General features: G+C 42.4%; 1 protein-coding gene across 2 annotated transcripts in view; it reads right to left on the reverse strand.

Annotated features, from left to right (window-relative positions):
* Positions 1-266: 266 nt before the first annotated feature.
* The window catches only part of AQP9 (aquaporin 9), a 43,722-nt gene continuing 21,243 nt past the window's right edge, over positions 267-22,745 (reverse strand). Inside the window, exons 2-6 of one of the 2 annotated variants that reach the window (XM_081510077.1) lie at positions 17,252-17,378; positions 10,758-10,895; positions 9,000-9,118; positions 6,655-6,872; positions 267-1,427 (exon numbers count right to left, since the gene is read on the reverse strand). In XM_081510077.1, coding sequence (XP_081366203.1) covers positions 1,253-1,427; positions 6,655-6,872; positions 9,000-9,118; positions 10,758-10,895; positions 17,252-17,378 — 777 coding nt within the window. In that variant the 3' untranslated portion in view covers positions 267-1,252. The remainder of the gene's footprint in view (positions 1,428-6,654; positions 6,873-8,999; positions 9,119-10,757; positions 10,896-17,251; positions 17,379-22,745) is intronic. The other variant, XM_081510078.1, reaches the window with a different exon arrangement.

Here is a 22,745-nt window from a genome sequence, read left to right on the forward strand (position 1 = left end):
ACTGTCCCCTTCTGAGAGCCACTTCCCTCTCACCCCTGAGGACCCCAAGTCTGAGAATCCTACCAGGAATTACTTGGTCACCACTAGACATATTTCTCAAGGAAACCCATGTACTTTAACCAAGTCAATGTTCTCAACACCCATTAGAATCACTCAAGATGTTTACCAAGCTGTTTTTTTAGAAGTTCCCCAGAGATCTTAATTTGTAGATAGGACAGACAACCTCTGAACTAAGTGTACTTAGCAATCTTATTACTCACAAAAACTCCAAACAAACACATCACTCCAAATTTATTTCAAATAGGAAATGCCAGTAGTTTCAGAGCAAGAAGAAATTCTATATGTCAGTCTATTACTGTCTATTAAAGGCCCCTGGAGACATTTCACATGTGCTTTTTGTTGTTCTGTTATCATTACAAAACAGTTGAGAAATTGGATAGTCTGGGAATTCTAGCTTTGTAACAGTTTGACTAAAAGTGCATCACTTGATGTAGGACAATTTCTCATGCTTGTAATTCACAGACACTTTTTTTTACACTTTTAATTTTATATTGGAGTATGGTCGATTGACAGTGCAGTGATAGTTTCATTTCAGGTGGACAGAAAAGGGACTCAGCCATACATACACATGTATCCATTCTCCCCCAAACTCCCCTCTCATCCAGACTGCCTCATAACATTGAGCAGAGTTCTCTAATTCACTGACTCTTGACCAAAGTGACAGGGAGGAGCCTGACCAAGGGGAAATTCCTGGAATGTACAACGCTGAGATGGTCAGGAAGATCAAGACTTAGCAAGACTAAGGGTGGCCTGGGACAGGTCACCCTTAGTCACTTCTGATAATGTTCTTCAGCAGATGAAAAATATGGGCTACCTCTTCCCTTTGTAGTGTTTCTGGGGATAAAATCAGACAATGGCAGTCTCTATAACTTAGGATCCAGAAGAATGTTGCTCAGGCTGTGTACAAATTCTGGCAGCTGCCAGTCCCACTTTTCGTGAGCCAGGAGGGGCTGGTCAAACTTTTTGTGCAGTTATTAATCTGATATGTGTAGGATGCATTCGATGATGTTCAACTTTCCATGGGACCTTAGGCAACTCAACTTCCCTAAGGTTTTGTTTTCTTATTTGAAAGATGAGCAGCTTGATATTTACCCCAGATGATCAGTAGGAGGATTCAATTAGGTAATGTGTGTGAAGATGCTTTGTAAAGCCCAGTAGGTAGCCAACTGTAAACCCAGACCTGAGCAAGCTATTACATAATTGCATTCAGTTCATATTTCTCTGGTTTGTCCTCCGGTGGTTCTGCCTCCAAGTCTGGGTTCAGATCTGGGTGGTGCATTTCAATGAGAAGAAAATAGATGAAGCCTCCAACAGCAGCACCAACCAAAGGGCCCACTACAGGAATCCACCAGAAGTTATTCCCAACTCTGAAAGCAAACAAAGAAATTAGTGATACATCAATTGGCCTTCCTTCTAGTATCACTGCTAGTTACTCACTAACCAGCTAGTTGTTCTTCTGCTCATGGCTCTTTTTAAATCAGCAAGAGCTAAGTAGAATGGCACTCATGGTGGCTTGGTAACCAGTATCCTTTCACTGGCTGGACCCTCTTGAGTTGGATGTGTTGTGCCAGGCTTAAAGGGAGGAGCAGGTTCCCTGCCTGGCCTTACTGGTAAGCAAGGTCATTTGCATCCTATGATTGAGGGGATGCCAGAAAAATGTCTGTGTTAATTGCTTAAAGGTACTATTTTGCAGGATACTGATTTCAGTTGACCAATTCCATTGTTCTATTAGTACCTGTGAGAGAAATGTCCCATTTATTTTCCTTTAAGAAAACATAGTCCCTGAACCCATGGCAACAATTGAGAGCATCTAGGACAAGTTCAGGTCAATTATTCAGGAGTTGCCTTTCCCTCATACTGAAGTGGCGAGTCCTGGGGATTGTGAATGGAAGGGAGATGTGGAGAGATTCCTGGGCATGATTGGTGGATGAGGGCAATCACAAGATAAACAATCAGGAAACATTTGTCAATGAATGAATTAAAAACTCAAAGGTAGATATATGAATTAAATACTAAATATAATTTAATTCCGTACTTATATTTTGAGGTCACAGCTTACTTAAATGTATTTTCTGATAAGGATTCCCTCTCCCCTCCAGAAGTTCTCAGTGTCAGTACATTATATTGGAGGTCTAGTTCTGGGAGAAATCAGGTGTCTCTGTGAATTGTCACCATCTCTTTTGGGGACAGAAAATCCATTTAGATAATTCAGTAGAAAGGACCATGAGTGCTCTGAAGCAAGTAAAACTATACAGTATAGTTGTGTAGTTGTTTAAGGATATGTGCATTTGAGATAAAACTTTTTAAAAGAAGGATAATTATGAACAAAAAGTTCAGGGTAATGCAGAGGAGGCAGAGGAAACAAAAGGAATTCTGCATAGGAATTTCACAGTGTTTTATTTGGAGGACATATTCATGGCTGCTGTTTACAATTTCATTTTTAATAACTATACATATTTCCATGAAACTGTTTTTATTGAACTTTTATTAGAAAGAATAATAAAGGAAATATTATATTATTTAATATATTTTTAATAACACTATTTAAAAAATAATAGTCAATGTATAGCAAAGCAAATACAATATTGTAAAGTTAAAAAACAGAAAATAAACTAAAAAAAGAAGAAAAAAGAAAAAAAAAAGCTTAGCACCAGGAATCAGAATAATAATTATGGTTGTCTGAATAATAATCACAACAATAAAAAAGTTACAATGATAAAAATAATAATAATAAAGGGGGCCTATTCTAGAATCCATGAAACCTAGTTCTAATCTCAGGAGTGTCCTGGGTTTAGAGCACTTAGCACATTGCTGTGTGTGTGTGTGTGCTCAGTTGTGTCTGACTCTTTATGACTCTACAGACTGTAGCCACCAGGCTCCTCTGTTCATGGGATTCTCTACTCCAATGGAGTGGGCTGCCATTTATTCCTTCAGAGGATCTTCCTAACCCAAGCATCAAAACCAAGTCTCCCACATCTCCTGCATTGGCAGACAGGTTCTTTACCACTGAGCCACCTGGGATCTCAGGACTACAGAAGGTTTTTGAGCAAGTCTCCCCATCTCTGAGCTTCATACTTCCATTTATACCATGGTCCTTTCCACCCGTATCATGGAAGCACTCTCTTAGATCCTGAATCTTACATCATAAATGCAGGCTCCAGGGAAGAGCACGGAGATTGAGCACAGTGGCCACCAGATGGCACTCTTACTGTGCAGGAAAGAGGACGTTGCACTCCACTCTTCTCACAGAACCTTATCCCATGCCTCCAAATTTTCTATGAAAAGAATTTTCTGTGAGAGGCACCTTCTCTTCAGCACATGCTGCTGCTGTTTAATCAGTCGTGTCCAACTCTGCAACCCCCCTAGGCTGTAGCCCACCAGCCTCCTCTGTCCATGGGATTTCCCAGGCAAGAATACCGGAGTGGGTTGCAATTACCTTCTCCATGGGATCTTCCTGACCCAGGGATCGAACTCACATCTCCTGCTTGGCAGGCAGATTCTTTACCACTGAGCCACTGGGGAAGCTCTCTTCAGCACATGAAGTGAGTTTAACCACCTTATTTGGCCCATCACTTCCTTTTTTTCCAGCACTGATTTGTGGTGAATCTCTTACTGTCATTTAACAGATTAGGGGCCAAGATACCTGCCAGCATGCATGTCCTCCTTTCACTGTCTGGACCCTCTTGAGCTGGATATTTTGTGCTAAGTTCACAAGGCTTAAATGGAGGAGATTTGATATGGCTTCCTGCCTGGCCTTGCAGGTAAACAAGGTCACTGGTGTGCTGTGATTTGGGGGGATACCATAAAACTGTCTGTGTCAGTTGCATAGGGTACTATCATCAAGGATTCATTTCTGTGGCTAAGTTATTTTAAAAATTAACACCCCTGAGATCCTTCATCTATTAAGCTATTAACACTTTAATGTGAATTAATGAAGACCACTTGCTTACATCCTAATGTGTGTGTGTGTGTTAGTTGCTCAGTCATGTCTGACTCTTTGCAACCCCATGGACTGTAGCCCACTAGGTTCCTCTGTCCATGAGATTCTCCAGGCAAGAATACTGGAGTGTGTTCCCCTTTCCTTCTCCAGGGTATCCTCCTGACCCAGGAGTCAAACCCAGGTCTCCTGCATTGCAGACAGATTCTTTGCCATCTAAGCCACCAGGGAAGCCCAAGAATACTAGAGTGGGTAGCCATTCCTTTTTCCAGGGGATCTTCCTGACCCAGGGATGGAACCCTCATTGCAGGCAGATTCTTTACTGTCGGAGCCATCAGAGAAGCCCTTTTACATCCTAATACTTAAGGGAAAGCAAGAGTCAGCTAGGGTATGTCTTGCCTTTATCAGACCCTGGGGAACCTACTCCCCTGTCATCTTTACTCCTTGCCATACAGAGGCAAATGAGGGTCTGAGAATAAGGCAGTCTAGGTTTCATCTGAGATCCTTGATGTGGATCCAAACTAGGAAATCTCCTGAGATGCTTGTCTTGGGTGGAAAACCCTGAAAGGATGGAACTCTAGGGACCCTTTGGAGTTCTGTTACTGCTCAAAGGTTTTCTTTTGAACTTTTGGTAGGGGATTATCAGCCAGCCTAGCTATTTCATAACTGGTATCTGCCCCTTCTACTCCTTTTTAATTTCTTTTATATAATGATGTCAGATTAATTTTTTGTAAATTGAAGTTCTAGACACATCAAATTTCTGCCCTAAATCCTTTGCTGCTCCCTATAATCTATAGAAAAGAGAGCAACAAAAATCCCAGAGTCTTGTTCTAGAAATCTAGTCCTCTATGATCTGAAACAATTGCCCTCCTAAGTTTCTTCATACACCCTTCCAACTAGACTAGACCGTGTGTCATTTTAACATACTGTCTTTAGATACAGATGCCTCTCTGCTTGAAATAGCCTCTCTGTCCCTGATTGAACATGACCAAGTACTATGAAATGCCCCTACTTCCACTCCCATAGATCCTAAATTTGGAGTTGCAAATCTCTCAACTCCTGGGATTAGTCATTTGACAGCTTCAACCTGTATAAGAGCCTATGCTCACACTCTGAAATAGAAAATAAACAAAGCAGTGAAGGGCAACAACAGTAAAGGGCATCTTTAGCACTGGGCCTTGAATAAGGGATTAGGAAGTTGCATGGATGAATGAATGCATGTATGAGGGGAAAAATCCTGATCCTAATATGGGATGCGGTGCTCAGAGTTAGGCATTAGGTGATTTCAGCATCACAGATGTGGGCTCCTGCCATATACTCAACAAAGCAAAGAGAACAGTCAAGACCTGTTTTAGGACCACCATCACTCTTAGAGCTTTGCGTGAATCACCAAGCAAGGCTCAAAGCGAGGCCAGATCACTCTGGCGCTTCTTTGTTTTAGGGGTCTGTGTGAAGCTCACAGAGGTGTCTTGGTGGTGAGGTGAGGACAGTGATCTCCTGGAGTGAACCTCAGGAAATTGGTATTAAAGGAAACTCATGGGTTAATTCTGGGCTTTGGAAAGAAGGAGACCTTTAACATATGTTCTCAATGGTCCATTGGAAGAATACAAAGGATCTAGCCTAGCTGTGAACATTTTGTTCCACCTTTTCATGTTCTAGTATGGTCATTCTGGAACAGAGCTCCTCAACTGTGGCACTCTAAGCATTTTTGGCTGAATAATTCTTAGTTGTGGGGATCTGTCCCGGGTACTGTAAGATGCTTAGCAGTTTCCCCTATTGGACTCTACCCACTAGATACTGGTGACAAGTTCTGCCCCCACCATCCCCAGCTGTGACAACCCAAAGTGTCACCATGCATTGCCAGATATCCTTGGGGGCAAAACTGCCACTGGCTGAGAACCACTGCTCTAGAAAATTCATTGTATTGTTCGTTCCTTAAAGATAGGGTATGCTGAGGACTTTCCTGGTGGTCCAGTGGCTAAGAATCTGCCTGGTGATGCAGGGGACTTGTGTTCAATCCCTGGTCAGGGAACTAGGATCCCACATGCCATGGAGCAACTAAGCCTGCATACCACAACTGGAGAGAGAGTCTGTGCACTGCAACAAAAGATTCTGCATGATGTAGTGAAAATCCCGTGTGCCACAACTAAGACCCAGTACGAGAAAAGAAAGAAAGAAACAAAAAAGATAGGGAATGATGCTTGATTCTCTTTGTATCCCTCATCTCCTAGAACATATGTGGCACAGAGCATTTTTTCATTCTTTTATTCAGTAGCTTTCACTGAGGCTTTCTATGTTGCTAGACCCTATTTCAGTCACTGCAGACAGAGCAGTAAAAACACAGTTAAGGTCCCTGTCCTCACAATGCTTACTCTGTAGTGGCTCTAATGCTGCCAGTGGTGGTGATTAGAATAGTGTCAGTGATTCCTTTCTGTCTGTCTCTTTGTCTCCCTCCCCCTTTTCTCTCTCTCTGTCTTACACACACACACACACCATATCATAAATCACCAGTGATACGTTCCACACTTACGATGAGGGTGCTCTTGCCCTCACCCTCCCATCTGCGCTCTCTTGGATCTCCAGGTCGAAGCCCAGCCCTACCCACTGAGGCGCAGCATGAATCTTCCTCCCTCTTCCCCGATCATTTTGTTACTTACGTGAACACTCCAAACCCCCAACCTGCCAAAGCAGTGAAAAGTCTGGGACTCAGGTCTCGAGCCGGGTTCATGGCACAGCCACTGTTCATTCCCAGAGAGGAGGCGATGACAACAATCAGGAAGCCAATGACAACAGGCTCTAGGCCTCTGGGGACTCCCAAGTTTCTCGAGTCAAAAATGGCAAAGATGACAATGAGGAGGAGCATGGTGGCCACTACCTGGGTAAGGAGAAAATGTACGAGGGGTTCAGCTTATATTCTTCCCACTGGCCCACCTCAAAATGCACCCCCTATTGTTAAAAACAAACCTAGTAATAAGCAACATACACTGGCTGAGCACTGTGTCAGAGCCTTTTCTTCTTATAGCAGTCCTAGACATGGGTGCTAACACCTCTCCTTTACAGACTAGTTACCTGACCGAGGTGACAGTCAGTGACAATCAGGTGTGGATGCAGAGGGTTTAACTCTAGAGACTGTATCTCAACTACACTGACCTGCTAAGCTACTACGAGATAAATAGAGGGCAAGCTGCAGGCTTGAGAAATGAACAAAGGGGCTCATTCAAATTGGTGAGAAAAACGATGTGAGACATCAATAGATACATGGGCAAAGGAAATGAAAAGACAGTTCATATAAGAAAAATAGATTTGAAAAACAAATAAGTGGGGAAAACTGATATGTAATGAAAAAAATGCAAGCAATACCAAATGTTAAGGAAATGATATCAGTTCTCTCAGGCTTTCCTGGTTGAACTAATCATGTTTTATACTTTTGAAAGGTAATTTAGCAATGATTTAGCAATATGTATTTTAAAAACCCCATAAACGTGTGGACTCAATTGGACCTAGTTGGATATTTGAGAACTGCACCTTGGAAATAATCTAAAATATGGAAAAATCATAAAATGAATATGCAAATACGTAATTAAGCATTATTTATAGTACTGGAAAACTGGATTCCACATCAACAGGGCAAAAGCAATTGTGTAGTGCCCATTCTATAGTCTGTTATACAGCCACTAAAAACAATAAATATGAAATCTGTCTGTACAATGTGATGATTAAATATTTACCTTGGTTAACATGAAATATTTTTCTAGGTTAACATGAAAATGAACAGGTATGTTTTCAGAAAAAAAAAATTAGAAAACAACAAATTAGGTAACATTTTTAAAAAAAATTAGAGTCTTCCCTCATGGCTCAGTTGGTAAAGAATCCGCCTGCAATGCAGGAGACCCGGGTTTGATTCCTGGGTCAGGAAGATCTGCTGGAGAAGGAAATGACAGCCTACTCCAGTATCCTTGCCTGGAGAACCCCTGTGGACAGAGGAGCCTGGTGGGCTACAGTCTATGGGGTCACAGAAGTCAGACACGACTGAGCAACTAAGCACACACATGTGGTAACATTTAAAAAATATTTATGACATTAGGTAAAAAATTAAATGTGTGTTACATTTTATACTTGAAAATAACACAAAAGACAAGTTGTAAGGGATTATAAAAACAATGATAGCAGGTATCTTGAAGTGGTGTGGTATAGTGGGTATTTCCCCTGGTCTCTACTTTCTAAAATTTCTAAACTATTATTTGGAAATTGTATTACTATTTTATTTTAGCAACTAAATGACAGCCACCAGATACTTATGTGCCAGGTACTTCATTGCTTTTTCTCATTAGACTCACACTAATCTGTGAGATAAATCCTATTTATTCACAATTTACAGATGAGGAAAGGAGGATTGAAAGAGGTTAAGAAACTTGCCCAAGGGCACAGAGCTCCTAAGCAGAAGAATCATGATGAGACTCAGACAACTGATTTAAGACCAGAATAGTTGTGCTATTGGCTACATGACAAATGCTTGGATGCCTCTTGTTTAAATGTCAATAAGGAGGACACTTCTAGCTGCCTGTAGAGTCTAGATAAACCTATTCATATGGGGAGACACCGAGGACCCTAAACTCACCTACCACACTTCACAGTTCTTGAACTGAGAACAAAACATCTTTTCTCCAGATCTCTACACTTATATGATGTGAATAAATGAGACAATTTTGCAAAGCGAACCCCATTTGCCTCTATAGGGGTTGAAATGTCCACTCTTCCACTTTTCTCTGAACTTCAACTGATGTGAAACAAGTGTACTTTTTAAAGAGAAAGCAGGAAACTCTTGGTGGTTCAACTTTGGCAAGTGCAAGAATTTGTCAGGAAAGCTAGGGTTATGCTTAGGGACCTCCAACTTTGGAAACACAGACTTGCCTTTCTGATAGGCCTGTAATGTTCCTATGCATCCTCCTTATTAGATTATGTCTTTTCACTGAAGTTGGGTCTTTGTTGCATATACACTTACTTGTTCTGCAAATGCATTCACCAGAGACAGATATGGAGCTGGGTATGTTGCGAAAATGTGTGCTGTTGCATTTTCTCCCACGATGAGCAGTTTTCCACCAGCAAAAGACATAAATGCATCTATGGAAGACAGAGCTCTGGCATGTTAGTGTCCTCTGGGCAGAAGAGAGGGAGGCCTATGCCAGGTCTTGTGCTGAGCAAGTACAGACAAATAGCCAGGTTCAGTTTGGCAGATCCATATCATGTGCCTCTCTTCGTCTCATAGTATTTAGAGATGCCCAGAGAGGTCCCAGGGTGATGGGTCAGAGAGAGAAAGCCCTGGCTGCCCTGGATGGTTCTCTCCACACTTGAGCCAAATCCTTATTCAGTGGGTCTTGGGAACCAGTTTTCTCTGAGGGCAATTGTTGGAATTTGCAAGATTGACTAAAAGCCAAAGTGCAGCTTAGACCTGCTCTAGGCAGAACCCATGATTCCCAGAGGGTTCTCAGTAACCCCTAATACCAGCCCAGCATTTGAGGGCATCAAGTACAGTGAAGACACCCTTAGAGCAAGAGACACAGCAGACCCTGACATAGCCAGTGTGGTCTAGGTTGTCCCAGACCCCCGGGCCTCTCCTGACCCAGCAGCTGACTCTCCAGGTTTCTGATCTGATCTTGAGTTCTCCTTTAGTTTTCTCACACTCTAATTCTTAGGATAGTCTGCGGGAAGAGATGCCTTTCCACAGGTACCTCTATTAGGCTTGACTCATAAATTCTAGTTTCCTAAGTGTTCCAGCTTGAGAGTTATAAGGTATTGAGATTTACTTTGGGTTAGATAGAAGGAACTACTTAAACAGTTGATTTTCTGGAACCCCAAGATTTTTTAGTTTGAAGGGGTTCTGAGGTCATCTAGTTCATTCCCTCATTTTCCAGAGGAGGAAACTGAGACCAATAACGTCAGATGACTTATTGAAGCCACACAGCTACTTACTGAGTTCACATGGAACTAAAGTCTGGGTCTTCCATCGTCAGAACTTTGATTCCCCCAGGACTGCTGCCAAATGGAAGCCCTGGCTATTGGACAAAAGGGAGATGGGGTTCCCTACCCACCCCATTTCTCTGCTGTGTTCCTTCCTTCAAAGGCTTTGCTCCAAATTCCTTCTCTAAATACTTACTCACCATTCCCTTTTCCACTAGTTAATGGCTTCTCTCCCAGCCAATTCAGAGAAAGCTATGCAGAAGCCAGTGGCCTGTTGCTTGCTTTGGCATTGTTTACACTGTAGTACTGGTTGGATCTAAAGATAGAATTCCTTTATGTTCTCCCCTTCATTTAAGTTGTGATCATTTTCATTAAGAGGCTTCATGAATGTGCCCTGAGAATAATGTTGGCCCCATTAATTAAAACTTAGGACCCTTAGAAGGGCTTCCCTGATGGCTCAGATGGCAAAGAATCCACCTGCAATGCAGGAAACCCAGGTTCAATCCCTGGTCTGGGAAGATCCCCTGGAGAAAGGAATGGCAACCCACTCCAGTATTCTTGCCTGGAGAATTCCATGGACAGAGGATCCTGGCAGGCTACAGTCCATGGGGTCTCAAAGAGTTGGACACAACTGAGTAGCCAACACTTTCACTTTTATTCAGGACACTTAGAACTGCCTGCCTGTCAAGTGTTTGATAGACTGTGTCCTGTTCTTCCTTATCGCACCTGTTCCTGCCAAGTAATCCTGAACTTCAGCTTACACCCAGCTCTCCCTAATCTCTGGACTCAGGGGCCTACTCACCGTAGTAAATGCCGAAGAGGGTTGCAGCCCCTACAAAGGCTCCCAAGAACTGGGCCCCCACATAAAAGGGGAATTTGAACCACTTCATCCGTCCAAAAAGACACAGTGCAAAAGAAACAGCTGGGTTGACGTGGCCACCTGCAAAGAAGACAAGGTGATTAAGAAAGTCAGAGGGCAGGCCAGGGAGAACTATTGTTAAGAAAAGCTTATCTAGGGACTGCAGGCAGAACTCAGTCTTCTAGGTAAGGAACCATATGTGAGGACACAGAGGGCTGTGTGTGTGAGAGTGGGGAGGAAGAGAGGGCTATTAATCCTCATGGCATCATTCGATACTTTTCAGGAAGTTTAGCTTTCTCAAAGTCAAATTTATAAAGAAACTTGTACTCAAGTAGCTTATTTTCCATCTCTGTCTATTTATATGTCTATCATTCTGTCTATCTATCATCTCTCTGTACTGGGCTTTCAGTTCAGTTTAGTTACTCTGTCATGTCTGACTCTGTGACCCCATGGACTGCAGTACACCAGGCCTCCCTGTCCATCACCAACTCCCAGACCTTGCTCAAACTCATGTCCATTGAGTCAGTGATGCCATCCAATCATCTCATCCTCTGTCGTCCCCTTCTCCTCCTGCCTTCAATCTTTCCCAGCATCAGGGTCTTTTCAAATGAGTCAGTTCTTCGCATCAGGTGGCCAAAGTATTGGAGTTTCAGCATCAGTCCTTCCAATAATATTCAGGACTGATTTCCTTTAGGATGGACTGGTTAGATCTCCTGGGTGTCCAAGGGACTCTCAAGAGTCTTCTCCAACACCGCAGCTCAAAAGCATCAATTCTTCAGTGCTCAGCTTTCTTTACAGTCCAACTGTCACATCCATACATGACTACTGGGAAAACCATAGCTTTGACTAGATGGACCTTTGTTGTCAAAGTAATGTCTCTGCTTTTTAATATGCTATCTAGGTTGGTCATAGCTTTTCTTCCAAGGATCTTTTAATTTCATGGCTGCAGTCACCATCTGCAGTGATTTTGGAGCCCAAGAAAATGAAGTCTGTCACTGTTTCCATTGTTTCCCCATCTATTTGCCATGAAGTGATGGGATCGGAGGGACCATGATCTTCGTTTTTTGAATGTTGAGTTTTAAGCCAACTTTTTCACTCTCCTCTTTCACTTTCATCAAGAGGCTCTTTAGTTTTTCTTTGCTTTCTGCCATAAGGATGGTGTGTCATCTGCATATTTGAGGTTATTAGTATTTCTCCTGGCAATCTTGATTCTGGCTTGTGCTTCATCCAGCCCAGCATGTTGCATGATGTACTCTGCATATAAGTTAAATAAGTAGGGTGATGATATACAGCCTTGACATACTCCTTTCCCAATTTGAAACCAGTCTGCTTTTCCATGTCTGGTTCTAACTGTTGCTTCTTGACCTGCATACAGATTTCTCAGGAGGCAGGTAAGGGGGTCTGGTATTCCCATCTGTTTTAGAATTTTCCACAGTTTGTTCTACTGGGCTTTGCCTATCTATAAATCAGTAACCCCAAAGAGATTGATGTAAACTGTTAGCTTCAGTATATTTTTAAATCAATATATTTATATAATATACTTAGAAGATTTAATTCTGTATCTAGTAATTCCTAAGTCCATGTCCAGAGGATATAGAAATAATACTAGGACTGAAAAAGAAACATGTCTTTAAGGGAAATGGCCCTCCATTGGTGGGCTGTGCCTCTCACTGAGGTAAGGGGCTCAGTTTATTTTGAGGTGGTCACAACATCTGAGTGGATTCTCTGTAGTTTCTCTGCATAGACGATGTATATCTCACACACAGAAATGGAATAACATTTTCTTCACTCCAACCTAAATTCAGACTCAAGAAATCATCCACTTTGATTGTTATCCATTTGCAAGTTCAGGCAGAAGACTTGCTCCGGGGGTAGGTTATTGCCATCCCCAGCTGACTTTGCTAGTAGCAGGAACAACCGCACATATTGAACACTTGCCAGATGCTGTCATATGGGTAATTACACGCACATGATCCTCTTAAGAATCCGGTGAGATGGGTCCTACTACAGTTAACTGGTGGGGAAACTGAGAAGTCAAGTAAGAGTTTATGGTCACATGGCTAATAAGTAGTAGGTCTCGGATTCAAATCCAAGCTTATCTGAACTCTAGGGCCTATGTTCTATGTTTTGACTTTTCTAGATTTTCTTTACCAAGTTTATAAAGGGTTTCTCTGCCTTAGAAGGCCAGTAAAAAAATTTCAAAAGTCATCTTTGAACATATGGGCTTGATTCCTAGGGATGAAGGACACACGTGTGAAGAGTACAGAAGACATTTAGTGTGTGTGTTGGGGGGGTTACAGTGACTGTCAGTGTAACCACACTGAAATGTGGACCTCTGGGGTATGGAAATAGCTGTAAACAAAGCAGTGATAATAATGATGATGGTGATGATGACGATGATACTTTGCCATTTGACTCCACATAGAACGTATTGATAAACTTGTTTTTGGAAGCCTCCCTCCTCTCATTGCCTCCAGAAAGAAAGTTATGCTTCTCCTGAATCTCTAAGCCAAGGTGGGCTTGCAGTGGGGAGGGATTCTGACTGCTGGCTAAACTGTGAGGGCCCTGTCTTCACCTGACTCTGCCCCCCAGGGGCTCATATGAACAAGAAAACATCAATACATCAAAGCACAGGTGACTCCCTGAAGACTTACACATGCGTCACCTGTTCTGTTTTGCTTTTAAACCCAAGAGAGTCATAATTCTGGAGACTGGCAAGAGTACAGCTTACTAGGAAGCTGGAAACAGGGCTTAGAAGAGGGGACCACACAGGGCAGGGGAAAAGTTCCTGGAGCCAGCCCTGTTTCTCTTCTTCCAGAGGCTAGTTGGAGGGTCACCGCCACCCAGCCAGCCTGGAGGGACCCAGTGTGAAAGGACCCGGGGACATAAGAAATCACCTCCAATCAAAAATATCTCCCCTCAGATGAATCTGCCAATGGGAGTTATTATTTAGCAAGCTCCTCTTCCAAAATAAAACTTGCTGTAGGTTTAAAGCATAAAAGATTTATGCTTTTAGTCTCTCAAAAGCACTCTGAGGCCAGAACTATTATTCACCTTGACCTTCACATACCAAAAGGCACTTAGTTCAAGATATTAAATTGGAGATATAAATAGCCAGAGGTCTTTATTGAGATAGCTCAGGCTACAAAGATATACAGAGGGAAAGCTGTTTGAGGGTCAGAGAGGGTGTGTCTGGGAGGGCGCCTTCCAAAGCAATGAGGAGAGTTTCTCTTTGCAGAGATGTGTGATCTCCCGGCTCACCCTCACCTGAAAGACAAAATAGAGCAGCACTGCAGAAGAAACAGGAGTGTTAGAGTTGGAGAGGGTCACACTCATATCTTGGCCCTGTCAAAGTGGTTGTGATGATCAGATTATTCATATAAAGACCCCAGTGGGTGAAGCTGAAGACCAGAGGAGGCCTGAGATGAACGTCTTACATAAGCAAGGTGATCTGGTTCAGGGTTATGTCCTAGATGAGTCGCTTTCTCCCTGCCACCCACAGACAACTCTATGATGGAGATAATCCTACTATTTTAGCTCTGATTAAGCAATCTTGCTTTTTTCTGGAGGTTTTTATTGCCTATAAAATGCTGCATCAGAAACAGCTGCCCTAGTCAAGGCACAAGTCAGCAGAGCAAATGCTGAGTGTGAGGTGCTGTGTAATCAAGGTATTGCGAGTTCTGATTGGCCAGACTGGATTGCCAGACTCCGGGCAAGCTCACAAGGGGGCAGGGTAGGTGACTCCTGTGCAGAGAAGTAATGCTTTATGTTCCAAAACCAGAGGACAGCTGACCTTCCCAGTCTGGACCACAAAGTGGGATCCCATTTATGTTTATGCTAATATACATTGGTTACTTTTGGAATTCCCAAAGAGGGCCTCACAAGTGTCCACAAACCAGTATGTTAGTTGCAGCCACTATGAGAGAATCACCCCCTCCCGCCCCCCTCCCCCTGTCTTCCTCTCCTATTCCCAGGCTGTTAAAGCCAATACTGAGTCTGCACTGATGTCATCATTGGGCCAGTGTGTTATGTTTCCCCCAGTTCCCAGGGAGCCTGAATAGCACTTAGTTCCAAACAGAGATGGGAAATAAGCTCCCTTTCCCCAGATCAACACTGCCATCCTAGGTGGCTCAGTGGCGAAGAATCCGCCTGCCAATGCAAGAGACGTGGATTCAATCCCTCGATCTGGAAGATCCCTGGAGAAGGAAATGGCAACCCACTCCATATTCTTGCCTGGAGAATTCCATGGACAGAGGAGGCTGGCGGGCTATAGTCCATCGAGTTGCAAAGAGTTGGACATGACCTAGCGATTAAACAACAGCAATAGCTGCCTTCTATTAGCCAGGCTCAGAAACTGTTCTCCTTGCATTTGGTGATCTCACAGTCTCTCCGAAACAATTTGGACAGCTCCCGAGCCTTGCTCAGAAACAGCGTTTCGTGAAAACAGTCCGCTTACTCCTCTGAGCACAGGGGCTTAACCAAACCCATGCTAAAGGCCAGATGGGAAGACCTCACACCATCTTTCACTCCCTCTTCTCCTTCCTGCTGGTCTCTGCTCCTTTTCCTCCCATGGTAACTCCAAATATATCAGTGTATGCAAACAGACATTGACAGCGGTGGTGGTGAAGTGTTAGCTACATTGGTAAGGTCTGGGACCAATTTATCCTAAGTAAATATTTGATGATATTCAATTCAGGGAGTTATGTAGGTGAAATACTGCAAACCCACATCTCCACCTTAAAAAAGTAGCTGAGAATATGCCTACATTTATATTGCATGGTTTGTGGAAATCACACTTGTCTGAATGTAGTTGGGAGGGTGTGGGGGGAGGCAATGGAGCATTCTGCATGCTTGTTTGAAGCCAAGAAGGTGTTCTGTCTCTGGTGTCAAGACCTGCACTGTCGTCAAGCCTTGGCCCATTCAGGGTGGCTCCCTGGTTATTTTTGCATCTCAGGTAGGCAGTAGAGTGCTGGGAATCACAGCAAAGGCTTGGCATGAGTTTGAACAGAAACACTGTTCCTACCTAACGAACCACATACATGGGAATCTGTAACCTGAACTGCTTCAGGATCTGAGTGCCCCTATGATATGGAAAGGCTGCCAGCTAGCAAATGACTGTTCTGAGCACCTAGTCCCTGGAGGCTCTGAGGGGGTCTGGGCAGTCATTCTTCAGTGTACAATGGCAGTGCTTGTCACCAGTCCAGCAAACTCACCTGCAGGATCCTCCCCTGGACCATCCTGCCCTGTACTGGACCTGTACACCCCTGTCTAAACTGCCTTTCCCATGATAGATCATTGGAAGTGTTGTTTAGTAATGGGGACCTGTGCTTTGCTGTCTCATGGACCCGGGCCAAATCTTTGATTTGCCTTTTTACCAGCTGTGGGATGTATGGCAATTAATTTAACCCCTTGGGGACTTCCCAGATGACACAGTGGTAAAGAATCCACCTGCCATTGCAGGACACACAAGAGACACAGGTTTGATCCCTGGGTTGAGAAGATCTCCTAGAGTAGGAAATGGCAACTCATTCCAGTATTCTTGTCTGGGGAATCCCATGGACAGAGGAGCCTGGTGGGCTATAGTCCATGGGGTTGCAAAGACATGACTGAGCACAAACCCAAAGCAAAAAGCAAAAATCCTCAGGGATCCAGTTTTCTCTGTAGAATGGACAGTAATATCTGCCTCAGAGTGCTGGTGTAGAAGAGAGAGGAAATAAATTGTATACAGCACCCCATACAGTACCCAGCACACTGGGGTTCTCTTCTTCCCTTATCACCAACAGTCTTACCTTAGTGTTTTAAGTCCCCAAGACAAGACTGCTGAAGATTCCGCAAGCCTTTAGGAAGTGGATCATTTCCACAGCTTCTTCCTAAGGTCCAGGCTACATTAAGTATCGTTTCATTTTGCTTCTCAGAACCTCGAGAATGGCTTTTAATTAGCCTACCATTCAGGGCAGGGTTGGACCAAGACCTCCTGACTGGCCCTGCACCTCCATGAAAGTGCCAGCTACTTTGCAAATGGCCCAGGGCTCTCTGTGATTGCTCTGATAAAGGTCTAGGGAATTGCCTCTGTTGGAGTGATCTTCATAGAGCCATTCGCAGAATATCTGGGAAGTGGTTTTCAAGCGTGAGATGGAGCTTATAAAAGAATGTATTGACAGGTGAAGAATACAGTTCAGTGGCTGGATTTAGGAATCAGTCAGTTCTGAGTTCCAACCCTCATCTCTGTCTCTTGCTACAGGTTGCCAAAGCGGCAAGTCACTTAGCATTTATTTGCTGGCCATTTAAAATTGGTCATTTATAAAAATAGAATCAAAGACATATTCTTGTAGGACTGCTGAGATCTAAAACAGTTAAGATATGTAAAGCACCCAGAACAGTGATAGTACACTGGGATGGCTGAGTTAGTAGTAGCTGTCATTGTTTCTGGTACTTACCAGAGACACCTGCACTCACATAAATGGCCATCGCAACTGCCATTGAAAATCCAGTATTGATAGTGATGATTCCTCCAAAGTGTCCTCGACTGAGAACAGCTTGGGCAACAGAACCACATCCAAGGACCTGGAATGAGAGGAAACTCAACAAGTGAGTGAAGATGGCCACCGTCAAAGACAATGGGAAGTCACAGTAACAAGCAGCATTTTTCAAGCACATTCACAAACCAGGCTGCCACAGGCCTTGTATAAATCAGCTTATAATCTTCCAACTGTGCACAGAAAGCAAAATGCTGGTCCTGAGGCTGCATCTGGATTATGGATGAGTTTTTTAGGCCTTCACAGTGTTAAAATTTTTAATGAATCTATAAATTGGGTAATTTGGTTATCATTTCATTATATATAAATATCCAATCATTATGTTATAAAACTGAAACTATTAACATAATGTCGTATGTCAATTATACTTCAAAAAGAAAGGGCAAGAGGAAGGGAGGGTAGAAGGTGGGGGAGGAAAGGAACATTTGGTGAGGGAGGGTTATTGGGAAAGATGAAACAGTTGCATAAAGTTTGGTAGGAAAACAGCAGGACAACACACGACCATCGGCCATCCTCACGCTGTGGTTTAAAGAGCCAGTGTGGTCCTGAAGGAATGTCTGGGGCTGTGGGATCATTAGATCATTGTTCGTAGATGTCAAGTAGCCAGACTTTTTCTAGAATACAGACCCCAGTTTGGGTTTCTTAACTAAAGAAGAGCACCAACTGGAGGGATGACTCAGCATCAAGTAATGGATATGATTTGAGGGTATGTGAAGAAAGTTTTCAGAAGCAAATGTATTCAAGGAACAAGAGACGAAGAATAGGAAGGCTTCTCGTCGGGATGATAATAACCAACTACGGTGTCTCTTCACAAAAGGATGAGAAGGGAAATCGGAACCTGAAATAAGAGAGGATGCACATCAACTATTTCCTGATAGTGATGAATTAATTCTAAATAGCTCCCTTGGAGCTCATTTGTGAAGTCCTTCAAAGAAATACGATTTATAAACAAGGGATGTTTAACACATATAGAATGGTTTTGTTTTACTCCTCCCTGAAGGCAGAGAAATTACCTAGATGATCTTTTAACATCCCCTCCAGTCCCTGACTCTAAGATATATCGACTTAACTCTAATTGCTAGACAGTAGGGAGAAGGAGGACCTGACATCTGGAGGGATGCACCAGGGCTGCACATCACAGGCATGGGGCTGTCTTTGATGTTAATCACAGATTTGGCTCCAGACCCTATACTGAGAGCCAAGTTAAGTTGCAGCAGGAACATGGTTCCTCTTCCCTTTTTAAGAAACAAAAAATTTCCCTGGGTCCGTCTCACAGCCTACCAATTTCACCTAGACTTGACATTATTTTTTCTAGAATCCTTATCTGTTCTAATAAATGTCAGAATTAAAACCACACTGCTGTCTTTCTTTTTAATTTAAGACAAATTAAATGCCCCAAGTACAACTTCCAGGCTAACTGTCATTTTGGCAGCCTCTTCTGAAAAGAAGAAAACAAAACAAAACAAAACATTCCTGACGCTTAGAAGACCTGATTTAGACAACCAGGGGTAAGAAGAGACACATTCAGACATGGGCCAGTCCTGAGCTATTACTGCTTTCCAAATAAGCTTCTTCCCTCTTTTATGGTCTGATATTCATGGACTTGTGATATTCTACAGGGGACGTAGAAGCTTTAAAAGGTCTGAGTGGACCTGGGGAGGTTTCTGTTCTGTCAAACTTCATTGTGATTAATACTGTCCTCTTCCACCCTAGATGCTGAAATTGCTCTTTTGTTCTTTTCTAGGGAGGATAACTGATGGCATCACCGACTCAATGGACATGAGTTTGAGCAAGCTCCAGGAATTGGTGATAGACAGGGAAGCCTGGCGTGCTGCAGCCCATGGGGGTCACAAAGAGTCAGACACTACTGAGCACTGAACAAAGCTGAACTGATGCTGTGCACTGCAGGAAGTGAGCGGAAGGAGAAATGAACAAGGTGAGCACTTCAGTTTGCCTAGTCAGAAATTGCTATTCAGAGGATTTCAGCCCATGTTGAAATCATTTTTTCCTAATTTTTAAATACTCTTACTATAGCCTGAAAATTAATGAGGCAGACAAGTAATTGCCTGCTAGTATCTTTTCTTGCCTGCTTCTTCTCTCCTGCATTCACAGCACCAGGGAAGTAGACCTTGGATATCCTGATGTTATCATACACTGATCACTAGGGAATTGGTCACTCACCCTTGTTTCCTTCTTCTGTGTGGCCACTGTAATTTTATTCTTTAAAAAATGAGAGAACTGTCATTTATGGTATTGCTGATAGAATTTCCAACATGATTCCATGCTCTAACCATTAAGAGCTGCCTTATTGTTCCCCTTCTTAGACACAGAAAGAGCCATGCTGTCTCAATTTTTCTGGTCTCTGCTATCAAGAAATCTATTTTGGACTCATCACCCTTTCATACTCTTCTCACTAAACCTAATCTTTTCTCTCTGTAATTCATTTGTACTGTCCCTACTGAACAATTTGTACTTAGTTGTTTTCCAAGTGCCTGATCCTGATTTCCTTATCTAGAAAACAATCTCAAAGATTCCTTTGCATACCAACAGGTGATAGTAGGCTAGTCTGTTTGTTTCCTTGGGTGGTGTGTTTCCCAAGTCTACCACCACTCCTTCTGTGCCTGCCAGCCACAGACCTCCAATGTCTCTTCCACCTTCATGCCAGGATCCAGCACCTACTTTCTCCAGAAGACTTAGAAAACCATGTAGGGGAGGGAGGGTATTACAAAGCCACGCATCTAGCCTTCACTGTGCTGCCCAAAATCCTCTTTCATATTCTCCCAATAGTTTCACCAAACCTTCTCTTCTCTCATTAACCCAAGGTACCCAATTCCCTTTCTGAAAATAATATCTCCTTTTACTTGACTCAGCACCTGTTAAGTGGCCTTGAAGATCAGTGGCAATTCAGAACATCACATAAACATTGCATTCTAGTTATTCAGTGATATGTAACTATTTCCAAACCTAGTGGTTTAAAATGGCAATGTTTATTTTGCTTGTGAATCTGTCATTTGGGCAAAGTTTGGTAGAGCATCTTATCTCTGCTCCACTTGGTATCAAATGTGATGATTCAAAACTTGAAGGACTGGAATTATCTGAAGGCTCACCTAGTCACATGCCTAGAGGTTGATGTCGGCAGGCAACTGATGCCTCCCCTGGGATGGTGGCCAGCACACCTACACACGGCCTCTGTGTGGCTTAGCCAGGTTCCAGGAGGTGAGCGTGGATAGCCTCCAGAGCCTGCATTCTTAAACCCTGCATTATGCTACCTTTCAGCCATGGCACTGTGTTGCTTCTGAATTTGATAGCACACAAACTACAACATCCAAAATAACCATTGACCTGGCCCATGTTGGTTGCCTTTAGCAATAGGGAGCTTATTACCACATCAGGTAGCTTGTTCTATATATTTTTGGTGTTCCAGTGGTTGGGGAGCCCTTCCTTACATGAAGTGGTAGTCTTTTATCCTGTAACTTCTGTTCATTAGCTCCTGGCTTAGTCTTGGGACTTCAGGGAAGAAGCATGTTTTACACACCAGACATTCCACTAACTGGAGGGAGCGAAAAATCCTCCCTGAATTTTTTTTCTGCTGAATGTTTGTCCCTTCATCTTGGATCCTTAGGGCTCCTCAGATCCCAATGAGTCTCGCCTGGATAAGCTCGAGGTTGTTAGCACCTCTCTTAAAACACAGAGCCCACAAATGGGCACAATCCTCCCTTGTTTTTTTGAAGCCTTTAAAAATGTTTTTTATTTAAGACTAAAATCCTGTACAGATTCTCTTAGAGAATTCTCTAATTCTCTAAATTCTCTCTTAGAGAGAATATGAGGAATATATAAAAACATAAAGAAAAAAAATAATCACAATGACTTTATCTATGAACAGACATTATAAAACTTTGGCTTATTTCTCCCCAGTAATTTTAAAAATATTTATTTATATAAGCATAATTGAACAACACTGTCAACAACAACAACTGACCTACAATGTCAGTTCCAGGTATGCAACACAATGATTCATTATTTTCATACAGTACAATGATCTCTGCAAGTCTGGTTGCTGTCTGTCACTATACAAATTTATTATATTACTGACTATGTTCCCCATGCTATACTTTTCATTCCTGTGACTCATTTATTTTATAATGTGAACTTTGTACCTCTTTAATTTCTCTCACCTATTTCACTCATCCCCCCACTGCCCTCCCCTTTGGCAACCACTTGTTTGTTCTCATATCCTTGAGTCTGTTTCTGTTTGTTATGTTTGTTCATTTATTTTGATTTTATATTCTCTGTTTGACTTATTTTACCTAGCGTAATACCCTTGAGGTCCATCCATATTGCCACAAATCGCACGATTTCATTCTTTTCTTATGGTGGTGTAGTATTCCATTGCATAGACATACCATATCGTCTTTAATCATTAATCTATTGATGGACTCTTAGGTTGTACCTGTATTTTGGCTATTATAATTAGTATTGCAATGAACATAGGGGTGCATATAACTTTTTAAATTAGTGTTTATTTTCTTTGGATAAATACCCAAGAATGGAATTGCTGGATCATGTGGTAGTTCTATTTTTAATTTTTTGGGAAATCCCTGTCCTGTTTTCCTTAGTGGCTGCACCAATTTACATTCCCATGAATAGTATGTGAAGGTTCCCTTTTCTCCACATCCTTGCCAACACTTGTTATTTGCTGTCTTTTTGATGATAGCCATTCTCACAGGTGTGAGGTGACACCTCACTGTGGTTTTGATTTTTATTTCCCTGATGATTAGTGATGTTGAATATCTTTTCATGTGTCTGCTGACCATGTCTTCTTTGGAAAAATGTCTCTTCAGGTCCTATACACATTTTAAATTTTTTATTTATTTTTTATTGAAGAATAATTGCTTTACAAAATTTTGTTGTTTTCTGTCAAACCTCAACACACATTTTTTTTTTGATGTTGAGGTGTATGAGTTCTTTGCCTATTTGGGATATTAACCCCCTATCAGATATATTGTTTGCAAATATTTTCTATTTTGTAGGCAATCCTCCCTTGTTTGTACATCATATCATATTATGCCATCATATTATGACATTGTAATTAATTAGATACCTTCTGTTCATTGCTTCTATTGCCATCTAGCGGGTCACTTAACCACAGGATGTAATTCTACTATTCACATGTTAATGCCTGGTTTTCCCAATTTTATAAGACTCGGGATCATGTAATGAACTTCTTTGACTTTGTAACAGAATCTAGCACATTGGAGGTAATTAAATAACCAGATCCTAGGTGTTATTTCCAATTATGACACTTGGTGTTTGTGTAAATGAACATGTTACTTCTCAGTCTCAGCTTGCTCATCTATTAAAAAATAACACCTGCTTGCCTTGTTTCATAAGATTG

Source organism: Giraffa tippelskirchi, chromosome 7, assembly GCF_054371585.1.
Source record: "Giraffa tippelskirchi isolate mGirTip1 chromosome 7, T2T-mGirTip1v1.2.pri, whole genome shotgun sequence".
Lineage (NCBI taxonomy): Eukaryota > Metazoa > Chordata > Mammalia > Artiodactyla > Giraffidae > Giraffa > Giraffa tippelskirchi.